At 41.0% G+C, this 16113-nt stretch overlaps 1 protein-coding gene across 3 annotated transcripts; it reads left to right on the top strand.

Moving 5' to 3' along the window:
• The first annotated feature begins 2947 nt into the window (after positions 1–2947).
• LOC133507955 (zinc finger protein 699-like) lies at positions 2948–14491 on the top strand. Of its 3 annotated transcripts, none has more exons than XM_061833568.1 (3): positions 2948–3201; positions 13597–13997; positions 14109–14491. In XM_061833568.1, the coding sequence occupies exons 1-3, from the start codon at positions 3015–3017 to the stop codon at positions 14376–14378; spliced, it is 858 nt and encodes a 285-aa protein (XP_061689552.1). In that variant the 5' UTR covers positions 2948–3014; the 3' UTR covers positions 14379–14491. The 3 variants fall into 3 exon arrangements, with proteins under 3 accessions (XP_061689552.1, XP_061689551.1, XP_061689553.1); XM_061833569.1 differs by having other exon boundaries at positions 2949–3201; positions 13597–13746; positions 13836–14491; XM_061833567.1 differs by having other exon boundaries at positions 13597–14491.
• Positions 14492–16113: the final 1622 nt, after the last annotated feature.

Raw genomic sequence — 16113 nt, 5'->3', positions numbered from 1 at the left:
AAATGTTTGATCAATGTGACATTCCCATTTAAAAAGACAATAGTATATATACAGTGAAGAAGATAGGTATTTGAACACCCTGCTATATTGCAAGTTCTCCCACTTGGAAATTATGGAGGGGTCTGAAATTTTAATTATAGGTGCATGTCCACTGTGAGAGAGATAATCTAAAAAGAAAAATCCAGAAATCACAATGAATTATTTTTTTTAATGATTTGTTTGTGTGATACAGCTGCAAATAAGTATTTGAACACCTGAGAAAACCAATGTTAATATTTGGTACATTAGCCTTTGTTTCCTGTAGTTGTTCACCAGGCTGTGTGCTTCGGGGTCATTGCCATGTTGAAATACCCATCCACGACCCATCTTCAATCTTCAATGTTCTGACTGAGGGAAAGAGGTTGTTCCCCAAAATCTCACAATACATGGCCACGGTCATCCTCTCCTTAATACAGTGCAGTCGTCTGTCCCATGTGCAGAAAACCACCCCCAAAGCATTTTGCTACCACCCCTATGCTTCGCCGTAGGGTTGGTGTTCTTGGGCTGGAACTCATCATTCGTCTTCCTCCAAACACGGTTAGTGGAATTATGACCTTTTCAGGTCATTGACCAAGTCCTATCGTGTAGTCCTGGGCTGATTCATCACCTTTCTAAGGATCATTAGGACCCCACGAGGTCATATCTTGCCTGAGGCTCCAATCCGATTGAGATTGACTGTCATGTTTAGCTTCTTCCATTTTCTAATGATTACTCCAAGAGTGGACCTTTTTTCACCAAGCTGCTTGGCATTTTCTCTTGCCCTTTCCAGCTGTGTGGAGTTGTACAATTTTGTCTCTGGTGTCTTTAGGCAACTCTTTGGTCTTGGCCATGTTACAAGTTTGAGTCTTACTGATTGTATGGGGTGGACAGGTGTCTTTCTCCAGCTAACGACCTCACTCAGGTAAATCTGATTCAGGATAATACATGGAGTGGCGGTGGACTTTTAAAAGCGGACTAACAGGTCTTTGAGGGTCAGAATTCCAGCTAATACACAGGTGTTCAAATACTTAGTTGCAGCTATATTACACAAATCGTTAAAAAAAATCATACATTGTGATTTCTGGATTTTTCTTTTTAGATTATCTCTCTCACAGTGGACATGCACCTCCGATGAAAATTTCACACACTTGCATTATTTCTAAGTGGGAGAACTTTCAATATAGCAGGGTGTTCAAATACTTATTTTCTTCTCTGTAGTGTTAAGTACCAAGACCTCTCACTGCTGGAGATGTCACCAAACACCGATCAGATGTGGCTACTTTGGGACCCAGGAGATCAAAATATTGATTGCGTTGTCACGAGGGACGTCTCTCCAGTCAATGTCACAACCAGAAGTTCTAGGTACAGACCTTTTCAGAAAATGGGAAGAGCATTGAAAATTTTACTTCCATAGTTCCATTCTAAAAGTAAAAGTTTCATAGATTATAGATTCTACGTCTACATTTACAGCAATTTCAAGTATTTTTGTTTTTACATAATTGGGGCTTCTAGATCGTAAGGCCCATGAAATAAATTTTTTAAATTTGAATATTGGAAAAAAAATCCCTATTTATCTCTGTTTTTGTAGTGACAAAAATATGGTACGTTTGAAACTGTTTATCTTCAGTACTTGGTCGGGAATCTCTTTGCTTTCATCACTGCATCATGCGACATGGCATTTAGGCAGTCAACCTGTAACATTTGCTGGAAGTTATGGAAGGCCAGATATCTTTGCAGTAAGTTCTTTATTTAGGGGTCTGGTGCCCCTCATTTTCCTCTTGAGTTGGCTGTCCTGTCAAGCACTGTGATGGCATAGACAAACTAGATTTTGGAGATAGAGGATGAAATATGAATCTCCATAAAGTCCTCTAAAACATTCTGCTAGACTGTTGCGGTGACCTTGTATTTAAGAAAGCGTTCGCTAACACCTGCACTATGCAGTGCAACCCAAATCATGACTGACTGGATATTTCACAGTGGACTTCAACCAGCTTAGGTTCTGTTTTTCACCCATCTTCCTCCCAACCCCTGGACCTTGATTCCAGAATGAAAGGCATACTTTATTTTTTTTTTGGAAAAGAGGACCATGGACCACTGGCCAACAGTCCATTTCTTCTCCTCGGCCCATTTGAGGTGCTTTCTACGTTGGCCCGACAGTTGTAGCCTAATTTCCGGATTCATCTGAATGTGGTGGGTTTTGAAGCTCATTCCACTTTGAGGATCTCTGTTCAGTTCTTGAATCTTCTCTGATAGTCTGATAGCTTCATCACTAAGCAAGTTGTAAATCGTAAAGATTGGTTGAAGCCAGATGGCCGCCATCTTGGTACACCCAAAAAGTGTGGAGGACATGGTTTACAGGTTGGATTATGGTGGGGTTTTTCTCAAAATTTGACATTGTAAATTAAAACTGGTCATGTGAGCTTGACATTTTTTTTCTGTTCTGGTAACGAGAGATTTTTAAATTTGACTTGGTAAGCCAAACAAGGCTAAGTGCAAAAGAAAGACATAACACTGTGACGACCAAGAACCCTTGCATATTACCTAGGGCCTGATTTCCGTGACATGTTAACTTTTCCCAAAATACGCTGTGAAGCCCTACCATCATAACAGCAAAAAAATAAGCCTTCTTTGTCATAAAAACAAAGTTTTAGTCAAACGGTTAGATATTTTTTCGGAAATAAGGACTCGCAATGGGGAAATACATGCTAAACGCATTGTTCATTTGTTGTCTCTACGACGTCCTATTTCAGACAAAAATGTTAACTTTTTTCCTCGCATTTGAAAATCAATTTCAATTTGCAGAGTTGTCGCTGCACAGGTCGGCATGGCTGTTTTGGGAGTATCAAGACGGCGGATGGCGACTTCAGTTTTGGTGGCAATGAGCCATCCAGTCTTTCTTTTTAGACTCAGTGGCTAACGATCAAACAAACGGAAACTAGCATGTTTCACTTCCGGGGTATCAGACGTAACCATAAGGGCGTGTCCCAGTCGACAACATGACCAAGTTGGAGCTGTTCAACGTATTTCTGAACGACAGACTGACAGCGGCCGCTCAAGAGATTTTCCGAGCCGTCAAAGACACCTTTGTTGACTACCAGAGTGAAATTCGCCGCTCGAAAGAGGAGAACGAGCGTCTGAAACGGCTCCTCAATGTTGCCGTGCAACGACTCTTCCTGCAATCGGGTAAGGACGAGGTGCCCGCTGATGGCGAGCAGCACGCCACAGCAGATCGTAGTTTTACCCTCACAGATGTTTTGTTTTCTTTCTTCGGGGGTGTCAATGTCACAGCTTTTGATGATTCAATCTTTGCAAATGTTTTTTTTTTATCACAAAACTAACGGCTCAGTTCAAACAAAAACTTTGGATCAAATCATCATCCGTTTATTGAGCCGCTTATCCTGACAAGGATCGCTGCAGTGGCGAATCCATCCATCCGTTTTCTGAGCCGCTTATCCTAACGAGAGTCGCGGGAGTCCTGGAGCCAATCCCAGCTATTTTTGGGCAGGAGGCGGGTTACACCCTGAACCGGGAGCTGGCCAATCGCAGGGCCCATAGTCGGGATGCCATTTTTTTTTTTTTTTTTTTAATGGTTCAAGTAATGTATTTTTGGTACCAAATCATTCCTTGGACTGTCGGTAATGAGAAAATGAAACTTTTTTTTAAATTACCAATTAATATTGTTAGTTTACATCATAGGTGTCAAACTCAAGACACCGGGGCCAGATGCGGCCCACTGCATGATTTTATGTGGCCAAATCTTCAGTGTCAATTTCCATGTTTCCTGTAAAAATTGGTGCCAAAATTTCAAATAGTCATTGTATCATAAATGATAATGAGATATAACACGTATTTTTGTTATCAAACATGAATCATTGAAAAAAGAAAACATTACCCTTGATTTCTGATTCAAAAACTAGTTCATAAATTGATGATGTAATTATGATGAGACAATTCAATATTTTTTTTTCACAGTCATAACGGCCCTCCGAGGGAAAACAGAACTACATTGTGGTCTATGAGAAAAATGAGTTTGTCGCACCTGGTCTACATGCTCAAAAGAACAAGAAAACCACATGTGGAAAATGTTTTTTTTTTGTTGCAAAAACATGAAAAAAAATAGTTCCAGCTTGTTTAATGCTATAAAATGAGTATTCTGTCAGTTTCTGTGTTTTAACTTTTCATTCAGGTCATACATTAATACATCAGATGATAAATGATCCCATCCTTTTTTAAAATATTATTCAAAACCCAACAAGAAATGAGTTACATGTGTAATTTCCCTTAAGTTCGCCGATGAAAACCAAGCAAAGAAGTAGACTGCCTTAAGATTTGAAAGTTCCTGTGACTACAAAGATTGACACCAAAAGTGACTTAGGGAAAGTCCACAACTTTATCTTAAAGTTCACAACTTGCTTTATTCCTTAATTTCAAGGGAAGTCCACAGCTGACTGTTGGCCACTAGATGAAAGTCCAAATATCAGTACTGTCACTACTTTGATGCTGCAAAAGAAATGTAGGTATAGAACTTCATTTGAATATGAAATGAAATTTAGATCATTGAATAATTAATGGCATTTACATTAATCTAGATTTGACCAAACATAACTTAATGAAAAAAAAACCTCAATTAATAAAGTTTTCTTTGGAATGTATTAAACATATGCAGAACCAAATGCACAAAACGCAATGACCAATTACTTGGGCAAGTACATGATGTAAAAAAAAAAAAAAAAGCATTGAACTTTAGCTGCTACAGTGACACCTTCTTGATCACTTACAATAGATCTTTAGCAGTACTTTCACCTTAATCGCGCTCAACATACTGATCCAACAGTATTCAACATATCTGAAACCAACCTGGTAAAAATTGTCACCCAAAGGTATCTCATTTTTATCACATCCAGTGAGAGGTTAAGAGAGATCACTGTATTGCAATTAATGCAGAAATCAATATAATGTACATGTTTTTAGGGCCATGTGCAGATATTTTAAGTAGAAACCAACCAGTAAAAAGTTTATAAACCAGTTTATAAAATTTCCTTTTTATCGCTAACTTCGTTCAGGACCCAACTCGAGCAGCCATGTTCCTTTTTGCCCCTGGTGGCGCTGCATGCAGGGTATTATTTATTCACCTCATACGGTTCAAAAACGTAACAGATTACTAAGATAATTAGTTATTATGAAGCATAACATCATAATTCATCAAATACTAACCGTACGTGTTTCACACTGAAAATCATGAAAAAAAACAATCTTTAAACTTTCACTTTGCATCAAAAACCCCTTATTCTCGTCACATTCCCTCCAAACTGGAATACACATGGCCTTGAGATTCTCCACAACGCATTGCACCAGGTCTCGAATCATTCAAAAGGCGCAATTTCATGTCAGATCCCGTAATACAACAGGTGTATTGTGAACCAAACATGTAGCGCTTCTCCCGAAACCAGACTGACTGTGCCCCTAGCAGCCATGGCAGTTGGTACCCAAAGAAACAAACTATTCAAATCTACAATAACACCTCAGGGCAAGGCAATTAGGAGTTTCCAATTAATACATATTTTTGGGGAATGTGGGAGGAAACCCACACAATCATGGGGAGAACATGCAAACTCTACACGGGGTTTGAATCCAGATCCTAAAACTGTTATGCTAATGCGCTAACCAGGTGCCCCACCATCCTGCCAGATCAAATCATTTCCCCAAATTGTACAACACAAATAATAAATGCATGCTACTGTAATGGTTTGATGTTGTGCGCTATAATAGGAACAGGACATGGAAGTGCACTTTCATTTTGAAAGGCAGCAGTTTCTCTGTCATTTATTCTTTTTCATTCTTTTCAGCGTCATTGATGGTATAAGGAATTGTGTGTTTAAAAATGTTCATTGTAGGAGAGAAAAATCTGTTGAATTGTTGGTGGAAGAGCTGAGAAACACAGGATGTAGGCAGCGTGATTTATTTTGACGTCACAGTTATCGTGTGGCAGGAGGAACTACTTCCTCTTGTTTGTAAGCCTTCTGAGTGTAAGGTATGTATTCTGTTCCCCTCCACATATTTTCATTGATTTGTGTTAGAATGTGAATATAAATTAGTTTAAAATGTTTGCAAACCGGATGTAGTCACAGAGGCGCAGTGTTGAATACGTTTAATTGATTTTAAGCATAAACTTGCTAGTTGGAGGAGGAGTGGAGATGTTGCTGTGTATGCGTTGCTGAGGACCATGTGGTTTGTTCGGTGTGAATGAGTATTAGCAGAGGCCACGTGGGGACCGTGTTGTTGATGTTGCAGAGTTTTGAGAGTAATTGTGAAGAGAAATCTGTGAATGTCTCCTTTATAATACAGGTATGTGAGTTTATGCAAGTTTTTTTAATATTGTTTTCATCTGTTGCAATGTAAATCATATGCTATTTTTTTGTGATATAATTCCTCTTGTTTGTGAGACTTTCAAGTATAAGAGTTGTGAGAGTAATTTCAGAGAGAAATCTATGAACATCCGTGTATGTGTCTCCATTATAATACAGAGAGAGGATTAAACCAGGTTGAGACCAGCCTGCGTGTGTCTTCTCATTCATCATCCCAAAAAATACACAACGCAAAGTTGAACCCACACTAAACTAAGTCACTGTTGATGTAGAGGTACACACCTCTGACTTTGATATGGGCAGTGTGGGATCGATTCTGGCTCAGTGATGGTGATGATATCTGCCCTGACTAGCGACCAGTTCAGGGTGCAGTCTGCCTTTTGCCCGAAGCTAGCTGAGATAGGCTCCGGCTCTCCTTTGCTTCTTGTGAGGAAAAGGTACTTGGATAATGGATGGAACTTAAAAACAGTATTCACAAGCTCATAACTTTGCAATAATTTTTTATTGTTTTTGTCAAGATGAACAAGTTACGAATTAAAACATGTCATGAGTTTGATCATGTTTACTGCATGTGTTGACAACAACAACAAAAAAGCATTTATACACCAGTCAAATGACTGCAGTATGTAGAAATGTTAAAAAAAAATCATCACAGGGTTTGTGAGTATCAATGTCTTTTTTATATAATTTGATCAATAACTTTAAAGGTATAGCCCACTGAATTTTCATTTGAAAATTATTCATTTATATCATTTAATATTTGAATTATTGGGAGTTGCTATGCATCAAAAGATAACACTTGTTTCAAAGAATATTCAAATGTAATATTTTTAAAACTTTGAAAGCCAAAATATATTTAACCGTTAGATGTATGAAATGAAGTTTCATGATTTGCATCATGTTTTCTGGAGCTGTCAGTTACATTTTGGGATATATAAGATTTATCTCTGACTGCTTTATATGCCTTTTCCACAAATGGACTCTTGTAGGTCACCTAATGTTCCTGCCTCTTCTGGAAAAAGGTGTTCTCTATTGCCATTTCCATCCTTTTTTCAAAGTCCACCACCATCTGTCCCTCAAAGTTTCTTTCCTTGATGCTGTACTTACCCATCACTTCCTCATCACGCCTGTTTCCTTCACCAACATGTCAATTACAATCTGCAACAGTGACAACTCTCTCTCTGTCTGGGATGCTCAGAACTACTTCATCTAGTTCCTTCCAGAATTTCTCTTTCAACTTTCAGTCACATCGTACCTGTGGGCCATAGCTGCTAACCACATTATACCTTCTTCTTCTTCTTTTCCTTTCGGCTTGTCCCGTTAGGGGTCGCCACAGCGTGTCATCTTTTGCCATCTTAGCCTATCTCCTGCATCTTCCTCTCTAACCCCAACTGCCCTCATGTCTTCCCTCACCACATCCATAAACCTTCTCTTTGGTCTTCCTCTCGCTCTTTTGCCTGGGAGCTCCATCCTCAGCATCCTTCTACCAATATACTCACTCTCTCGCCTCTGAACATGTCCAAACCATCGAAGTCTGCTCTCTCGAATCTTGTCTCCAAAACATCCAGCTTTGGCTGTCCCTCTAATGAGCTCATTTCTAATCCTATCCAACCTGGTTACTCCGAGCGAGAACCTCAACATCTTCATTTCTGCCACCTCCAGTTCAGCTTCCTGTTGTTTCTTCAGTGCCACCGTCTCTAATCCGTACATCATGGCCGGCCTCACCACTGTTTTGTAAACTTTGCCCTTCATCCTAGCAGAGACTCTTCTGTCACATAACACACCAGACACCTTTCGCCAGCTGTTCCAACCTGCTTGGACCCGTTTCTTCACTTCCTGACCACACTCTCCATTGCTCTGTATTGTTGACCCCAAGTATTTGAAGTCGTGCACCCTCGCTATCTCTTCTCCCTGTAGCCTCACTCTTTCCCCTCTACTTTTCTCATTCACGCACATATATTCTGTTTTACTTCGGCTAATCTTCATTCCTCTCCTTTCCAGTGCATGTCTCCATCTTTCCAATTGTTCCTCTGCATGCTCCCTGCTTTCACTGCATATGACAATATCATCTGCGAACATCATGGTCCAAGGGGATTCCAGTCTAACCTCATCTGTCAGTCTATCCATTACCACTGCAAACAGGAAGGGGCTCAGAGCTGATCCCTGATGCAGTCCCACCTCCACCTTAAATTCCTCTGTCACACCTAAGGCACACCTCACCATTGTTCTGCTGCCATCATACATGTCCTGTACTATTTTAACATACTTCTCTGCCACACCAGACTTACGCATGCAGTACCACAGTTCCTCTCTTGGTACTCTGTCATAGGCTTTGTCTAGATCCACAAAGGCACAATGTAGCTCCTTCTGACCTTCTCTGTACTTTTCCACGAGCATCCTCAAGGCAAATAATGCATCTGTGGTACTCTTTCTAGGCATGAAACCATACTGTTGCTCGCAGATACTTACTTCTGTCCTGAGTCTAGCCTCCACTACTCTTTCCCATAACTTCATTGTGTGGCTCATCAACTTTATTCCTCTATAGTTCCCACAGCTCTGAACATCCCCTTTGTTCTTAAAAATGGGAACTAGAACACTTTTCCTCCATTCTTCAGGCATCTTTTCGCCCGCTAGTATTCTGTTGAATAAGTTGGTCAAAAACTCCACAGCCATCTCTCCAAATTGCTTCCATACCTCTACCGTTATGTCATCAGGACCAACTGCCTTCCCATTTTTCATCCTTTGTAATGCCTTTCTGACTTCCCCCTTAGTAATCATTTCCACTTCCTGGTCCTTCACTCTTGCCTCTTCAACTCTTCCTTCTCTCTCATTTTCTTCTTTCATCAACTTCTCAAAGTATTCTTTCCATCTATTTAGCACACTACCGGCACCAGTCAACACATTTCCATCTCTATCCTTAATCACCCTGACCTGCTGCACATCCTTCCCATCTCTATCCCTCTGTCTGGCCAACCTGTAGAGATCCTTTTCTCCTTCTTTCGTGTCCAACCTGGTGTACATGTCTTCATATGCCTCTTGTTTAGCCTTTGCCACCTCTACCTTTGCCCTACGTCGCATCTCAATGTACTCCTTTCGCCTCTCCTCAGTCCTCTCAGTATCCCACTTCTTCTTCGCTAATCTCTTTCCTTGTATGACTCCCTATATTTTGGGGTTCCACCACCAAGTCTCCTTCTCCCCTTTCCTACCAGATGACACACCAAGTACTCTCCTGCCTGTCTCTCTGATCACCTTGGCTGTCGTCGTCCAGTCTTCCGGGAGCTTCGGTTGTCCATCGAGAGCCTGTCTCACCTCTTTCCGGAAGGCCGCACAACATTCTTCCTTTCTCAGCTTCCACCACATGGTTCTCTGCTCTACCTTTGTCTTCTTAATCTTCCTACCCACCACCAGAATCATCCTACATACTACCATCCTATGCTGTCGAGCTACACTCTCCCCTACCACTACTTTACAGTCAGTACCCTCCTTCAGATTATATCGTCTGCACAAAATATAATCTACCTGCGTGGTTCTACCTCCGCTCTTGTAGGTCACTATATGTTCCTCCCTCTTCTGGAAATAAGTGTTCACTACAGCCATCTCCATCCTTTTTGCAAAGTCCACCACCATCTGCCCTTCAAAGTTCCTTTCCTGGATGCCGTACTTACCCATCACTTCTTCATCGCCCCTGTTTCCTTTACCAATATGTCCATTACAATCTGCACCAATCACAACTCTCTCGCTGTCTGGGATGCTCAGAACTACTTCATCTAGTTCCTTCCAGAATTTCTCTTTCAACTCTAGGTCACATCCTACCTGTGGTGCATAGCCGCAAACCACATTATACATAACACCCTCAATTTCAAATTTTAGTCTCATCACTCGATCTGATACTCTTTTCACCTCCAAGACATTCTTAGCCAGCTCTTCCTTTAAAATAACCCCTACTCCATTTCTCTTCCCATCTACTCCGTGGTAGAATAATTTAAACCCTGCTCCCAAACTTCTAGCCTTACTACCTTTCCACCTGCTCTCTTGGATGCACAGAATATCAACATTTCTCCTAATCATCAGGTCAACCAACTCCTGTGCTTTTCCTGTCATAGTCCCAACATTCAAAGTCCCTACACTCAGTTGTAGGCTCTGTGCATTCCTCTTTTTCTTCTGACGCTGGATCCGGTTTCCTCCTCTTCTTTGTCTTCGACCCACAGTAGCTGAATTTCCACCGACGCCCTGCAGGTTAGCAGTGCCGGGGGCGGGCGTTGTTAACCCGGGCCAGGACCGATCCGGTATGGGATTCTTTAGATGAACGCTCATATTTGTTTGGCACAGTTTTTACGCCGGATGCCCTTCCTGACGCAACCCTCTGCATTTATCCGGGCTTGGGACCGGCCTACAGATTGCACTGGTTTGTGCCCCCATAGGGCTGCATTAAACCACATTATACCTAACACCCTCAATTTCAAATTTGAGCCTCATCACTCTATCTGATATTCTTTTCTTTTCTTAGCCAGCTCTTCCTTTAAAATGACCCCTACTCCAGTTCTCTTCCCATCTACTCCATGGTAAAATAATTTAAACCCTGCTCCCAAACTTCTAGCCTCACTACCTTTCCACCTGGTCTTTTGGATGCACAATATATTAACCTTTCTCCTAATCATCATGTCAACCAACTCCTGACCTTTTCCAGTCATAGTCTCAACATTAAAAATCCCTACATTCAGTTGTAGGCTCTGTGCCTTCCTCTTCTTCTTCTGCCGACTAATCCGCTTTCCTCCTCTTCTTTGTCTTCGACCCGCAGTAGCTGAATTTCCACCGACACCCTGCAGGTTAATGGTGCTGGGGGTGGGCATTGTTAATCAAGGCCACGACCGATCCTGTATGGGGTCTGTTTGATGAAGGCTCATATGTGTTTGGCAGTTTAACGCCGGATGCCCTTCGTGACGCAACCCTCTATATTTATCAGGGCTTGGGACCGGCCTACAGATTGCACTAGCTTGTGCACCCCATAGGGCTGCAGATAGCCAAATAAAGACAATCAAATAAACAAAGGCAACACACAAGGTACACAATTCACATAGTACCTAGAGTAAGTCATAAAATAAGGGTCCAAACACATATGAAGATAGAAGAAAAAGAGAGATAAAGATTCAAACCACAATGCCCCTGCAGTGTTTCACATGGCAGGAGTGAAGGAAGTTGAGGGTTGTGTCCACTTGTCCACCGTCTTTTAAGTCCTCACGGTCCTCGTTGTAGTCTTCCTCCTTGTGGTCCAATGCAGGCCTCGCTAGCGTTAGCTTGTCGCGAGCTTTAGCTCATCGTTGGTTATTCAATTTCACTCTCAATGGGTGGTAAGTGTTACTGGCCTCAAAAACGGGCAAAGCTGCTCCCTGGTTGCAGGATTAAAGGATACTAGGGGGGAGGATTTGAATTTTGGGGAGGTAAAAGGAACTCAGAGGGAACGTCTGACCCAGAGTTTTGTCCGACACCGTTAAACATTTAGAAGGTAATGATAAACGAAGGTATGTGAAAAAATTAGAGACACTTGGCATAGAGGATCCATATTTAATGCTGACTCAATGTTTTTGCCAATTAAGAAATTTGACTGTTAATTCGCTACCCTGTCTTGGACAACTGGATAGACATATGTATCTGGTGAATAAGTCGTCGGGATTTACACAGAAGAGTTTGAAAGCGTATAAAAGTCTGGACGCATACAAATATGCCCCATGGATGGGGATCTGGGATTATGGATCTGTTTTCAATCAGGAATAAATCCCACATAGTGATGGACCCACTCAGATTTTTTCATTACAAATACCAATATTTAAATAATGACCCCTGGTTTTAGACAAACTCGCATTCATTAACTACGATCGGGAAAAAAAAAGGGAGTTTTCTCCTCCATACATGCAAGCGTATTGCTGCCACAAGCTTACCTCCGTAAACCTCTCTGTGACAGACGGTTTATCTTTTTTTTTTTTAAATATGCATTGTTCTCAAATGAGTCAACTTGGCATTATGTATATCCATCCATCCATTTTCTTAGCCACTTATCCTCACAAGGGTTGTGGGGAGTGCTGGAGCCTATCCCAGCTGTTACGGGCAGGAGGCGGGATACACCCTGAACTGGTTGCCAGCCAATCGCAAGGCACATAGAGACAAACAGCCGCACTCACAATCATACCTAGGGGCAATTTAGAGTGTCCAATTAATATTGCATGTTTTTGGGATGTGGGAGAAAACCAGAGTGCCCGGAGAAAACCCACGCAGGCACGGGCAGAAGATACAATCTCCACACAGGCGGGGCCGGGATTGAACTTGGGACCTCAGTGAGGCCAACGCTTTCCAGCTGATCCACCGTGCTGCCCTTCTACTGGGCACCATCCATCACGTTTAGTTGCCGAAATCCATCGATCTTTTCAGATGGTATTTTATAAAATGATCTATTTGAAAAACTGTCTTGTCTATTGTGAGAACCAACAGCACAACAGGTCTCGAGCATTGGGAAAAATCTGTTCTGGTTCAACGACTCCCGCACTGCAGAGCAGCTTTGTTTGACCGGCAATATGGCGCCGTGACAACAGTTATGTCACGTGCACGATCCCTGTGATTGGCTGGCAACCATTTCAGCCTGTACCTTGCATCCTGCCCAATGACAGCCGGGATTGGCTCAGGCACAGCCGTGACCCTCGTGAGGATAAGTAGCTCAGAAAATGGACGGATGGATGTGACAATTACGGTTGTGTGAAGGCAACTGTGTAATGGGTTTACTGAGTAGATAGGCTAATTTATGCACTTGTAGAGAGCTTGAAGGCCAACATCTAAATTGTGCAACTCAATTTTTATGAAGCTGGATGTTTTTATCTTATAAAAAGAATTTCAATTTGTACCCACCATTTGCTTTGTTAATGATAATTGCCTTTATTATAATTGCTTACAAGGTTTGAATAATCACTTACTGATACTTTTTTAAAATATGACTTTTAGCATGGCTGTTTCAGCGCTGTAGCTATTTACTGTACAAAAACAAAGCACCATACAAAAGTACTAAATTAGACATTTTTTCCCCAAATTTCTTTCCTGATATTGATGAAATTCTGTGTGCCTGTTTGTATAATTTTTAAACAAATTCAGCTTCTGTTATTATCTGATAAAGAAATGCATCACTAAAAAGAATTCTTTTATAACTAATTCTGTACCTTTGTCTCTTCAGAAGCTTGTGCTGTTCAGTCTCAAGATCACCACATCTTTGAACCTGAAAGGGGAAGCAGTTTGCAATCTCAAGTGAAAAAAGAGCCCAATCTCAGAGACGTTCGCAGCGAGTGTACGCATGATGGAAGAGAGCCAAAAGAAGAACCTTGTGGTCAATTTGAGACAGAATTAAAGTCGCATTCTTTGTTAATTCAAACAGCATGTAGTAGAGATACTGTCTCTTCTCCTTTGCCATGCCAGAGGACAAAGACAGAGAATGAAGAACACTTTGCAGCAAGCAGCTCATCATCCACTCAGACTGGACATTCAGATGGAAAAGACACTCATAGTGATCCGAGTGGTACTTATTCAAATATCTACAAAGCCACCCAGAAAGCTCTGTCAGGATCTGTCAGACAGCAGGTGAAAGGACGTCTTTGGACAAATAAAAAGCAGAGTGTAAATTTACTGCAACTCAAACATGTGAAATCCCATAAATCACCCCCTTCTGATCCCTCTCACCCGAGCATACAGAGGTGGCACAGCTGTAAAGAGTGTGGCAAAGGCTTCAGCTTTTCCTGCCAGTTGGAAGTCCACATGCGTTGGCACACGAAGGAGAAGCCCTACAGCTGTGCAGTGTGCAGAAAGAGCTTCACTACGGTCAGCATGCTGAAGAGGCACCATCGCATCCACACCGGGGAGAAGCCTTTTCGCTGTCATGTGTGCGGCAAATGCTTCAATCAGTCAGCCCACCTTAACACCCATTTCAGGCTCCACACTAAAGAACAAGCCGGCTGCAGCTAAGCACGGTTTTCTAAGAAACCTCAATTGACAGAAAACTCAATTCAATTCATGTTTCTCACCACAACTATGTACTGCATTTACAAATTGGCTCTGTGTAAATGAAATCTGTTCTATGGTGCATTGTTTTATTCAGCTATTTCTTTTATTTCAGCATTTTGTGGAGCCCTCAACCTGCATTTAATGCTTCTCGTAAGAAGATTAATCTATGATTGCATTTTCAAATATTCCATTGTTTTTTTTTATTGTGTCAAAAAAATGAATATGAGAATATGTTAAGTCATAGAACAAATTATACGAATTCAGTAGCAATGTAAATCATAATCAAATGTTTTGGTCATGGAGGAGCCATAATTATGTGTGATTGTATGTCACTTGGTGTTTGGTTGGTGTGGTAATGCATGGGAGCTTGGTCACATGACACTTAGGTAATGAAATCCAGGTACAGTACTTCAAATAAGTGTTTACCAATAGTCAAGAAGCAAGAGTGGAGCTGGGTAGCCATATTTTTGGTTGGACACCGATTCACTGTTTGCTACATTTTGCTTTTGTATGACTACGATCCAGAGATGACATGTAGTGTCATACTGTGTACACGATTCCAGTGTTGTTGAACAGTGAAGCCATTTGTATTAAATCACCCAAGGCATATTCAAAGATTTTGCTTTTATTGTCAAGCCAACAACAGCCAGCGCATCAGCCAGGTACTGGACCCAACTTCTTAATTTTGGAGTTGATTTAGGTCATACATATTAAACAGTGTACGGTAAAGAGAACAAAAAAAAAGACATTACCCCTCTATAGTATGCCACATAATTAAAGGCAGAATTATTTGGACAAATTTTAAATCTATAAAACAATGGGTGCTTGATTGGGTTTTGTCTGGCTGCTCTAGCTTCCTCTTTGAAAAAATTGTGATGTGAATTAAAAACTATTATCCATTACTGTGCCACTACTTCAAAGGTCTTTAAGTGGACGTTAGTGAAGAGTAAGAGCAAACATTCACCAGATTTTATCAGAGTAATAACTACATAAAAGCAATTCAAAATAGGAATGGTTGTCAGGCCCATATATATATATTACCCTATTGCTCACTGAACAAAATCACAGGATTTAAGTCTCAAATAAAGTGATCCTGATGTGTAATTACTTGCAGTAAATTTACATGGAATACTGTATGATTTGTGTGAGATTAAATAAAAACCCTGATTCATATTTAACATTACAGTTCAGCTCAGTTCCATGCCCAAATGTTTTCTTTTCAAATTTCAAAATGTTAAAAACGCCTGATCTGTATGCAGTGGCCATGTGAGGTGGGAGAAAAATTATGCCTATAAGGTCCCATGATTGACAGTGACCATATAAAATACAGTTTTCAATTATCACCACTGACGTTGCAGGTGCCCTGATCTTATTTTTTCACTTGGCTTGACAGCCTGGCAGAACCTCTCTGTTGCATGCAACTTTTTGGCACCTTAAACTGAAAGAGGTCTGAAATTACGTAATTCCAACATGTACAGTACATTAGTTACAGATGATTATAATGTCTTAAATTAACATTAGTTTGAGAGGAAAATGGAAAAATTACATCAATTTAATCATGTACAACCAAAAATTTGGTTTTTGTTTTTGTTCTCCTGAGCAAAGCACAGAACCTGCAAGTTACTCAATTATGTGCAGTCCCTTGACATCTCAATACTGTAGCTTGAAACAGTGACCTGTTTTGCTCGTGCATGTT

Source organism: Syngnathoides biaculeatus, chromosome 10 (genome assembly GCF_019802595.1).
Source record: "Syngnathoides biaculeatus isolate LvHL_M chromosome 10, ASM1980259v1, whole genome shotgun sequence".
In the NCBI taxonomy this organism is placed as follows: Eukaryota; Metazoa; Chordata; class Actinopteri; order Syngnathiformes; family Syngnathidae; genus Syngnathoides; species Syngnathoides biaculeatus.
Note: the sequence above shows the minus strand (reverse complement) of the source record. Positions and strands in the feature narration are given on the sequence as shown.

What these genes read in the sequence shown, in the direction of transcription:
- LOC133507955 (XM_061833567.1), top strand. Translation starts at nt 3,015, where the DNA reads ATGACCAAGTTGGAGCTGTTCAACGTATTTCTGAACGACAGACTGACA. An exon ending in ACGACTCTTCCTGCAATCGG is followed by an intron (nt 3,202 to 13,596) that starts GTAAGGACGAGG and finishes TTGTCTCTTCAG; the next exon opens with AAGCTTGTGCTGTTCAGTCT.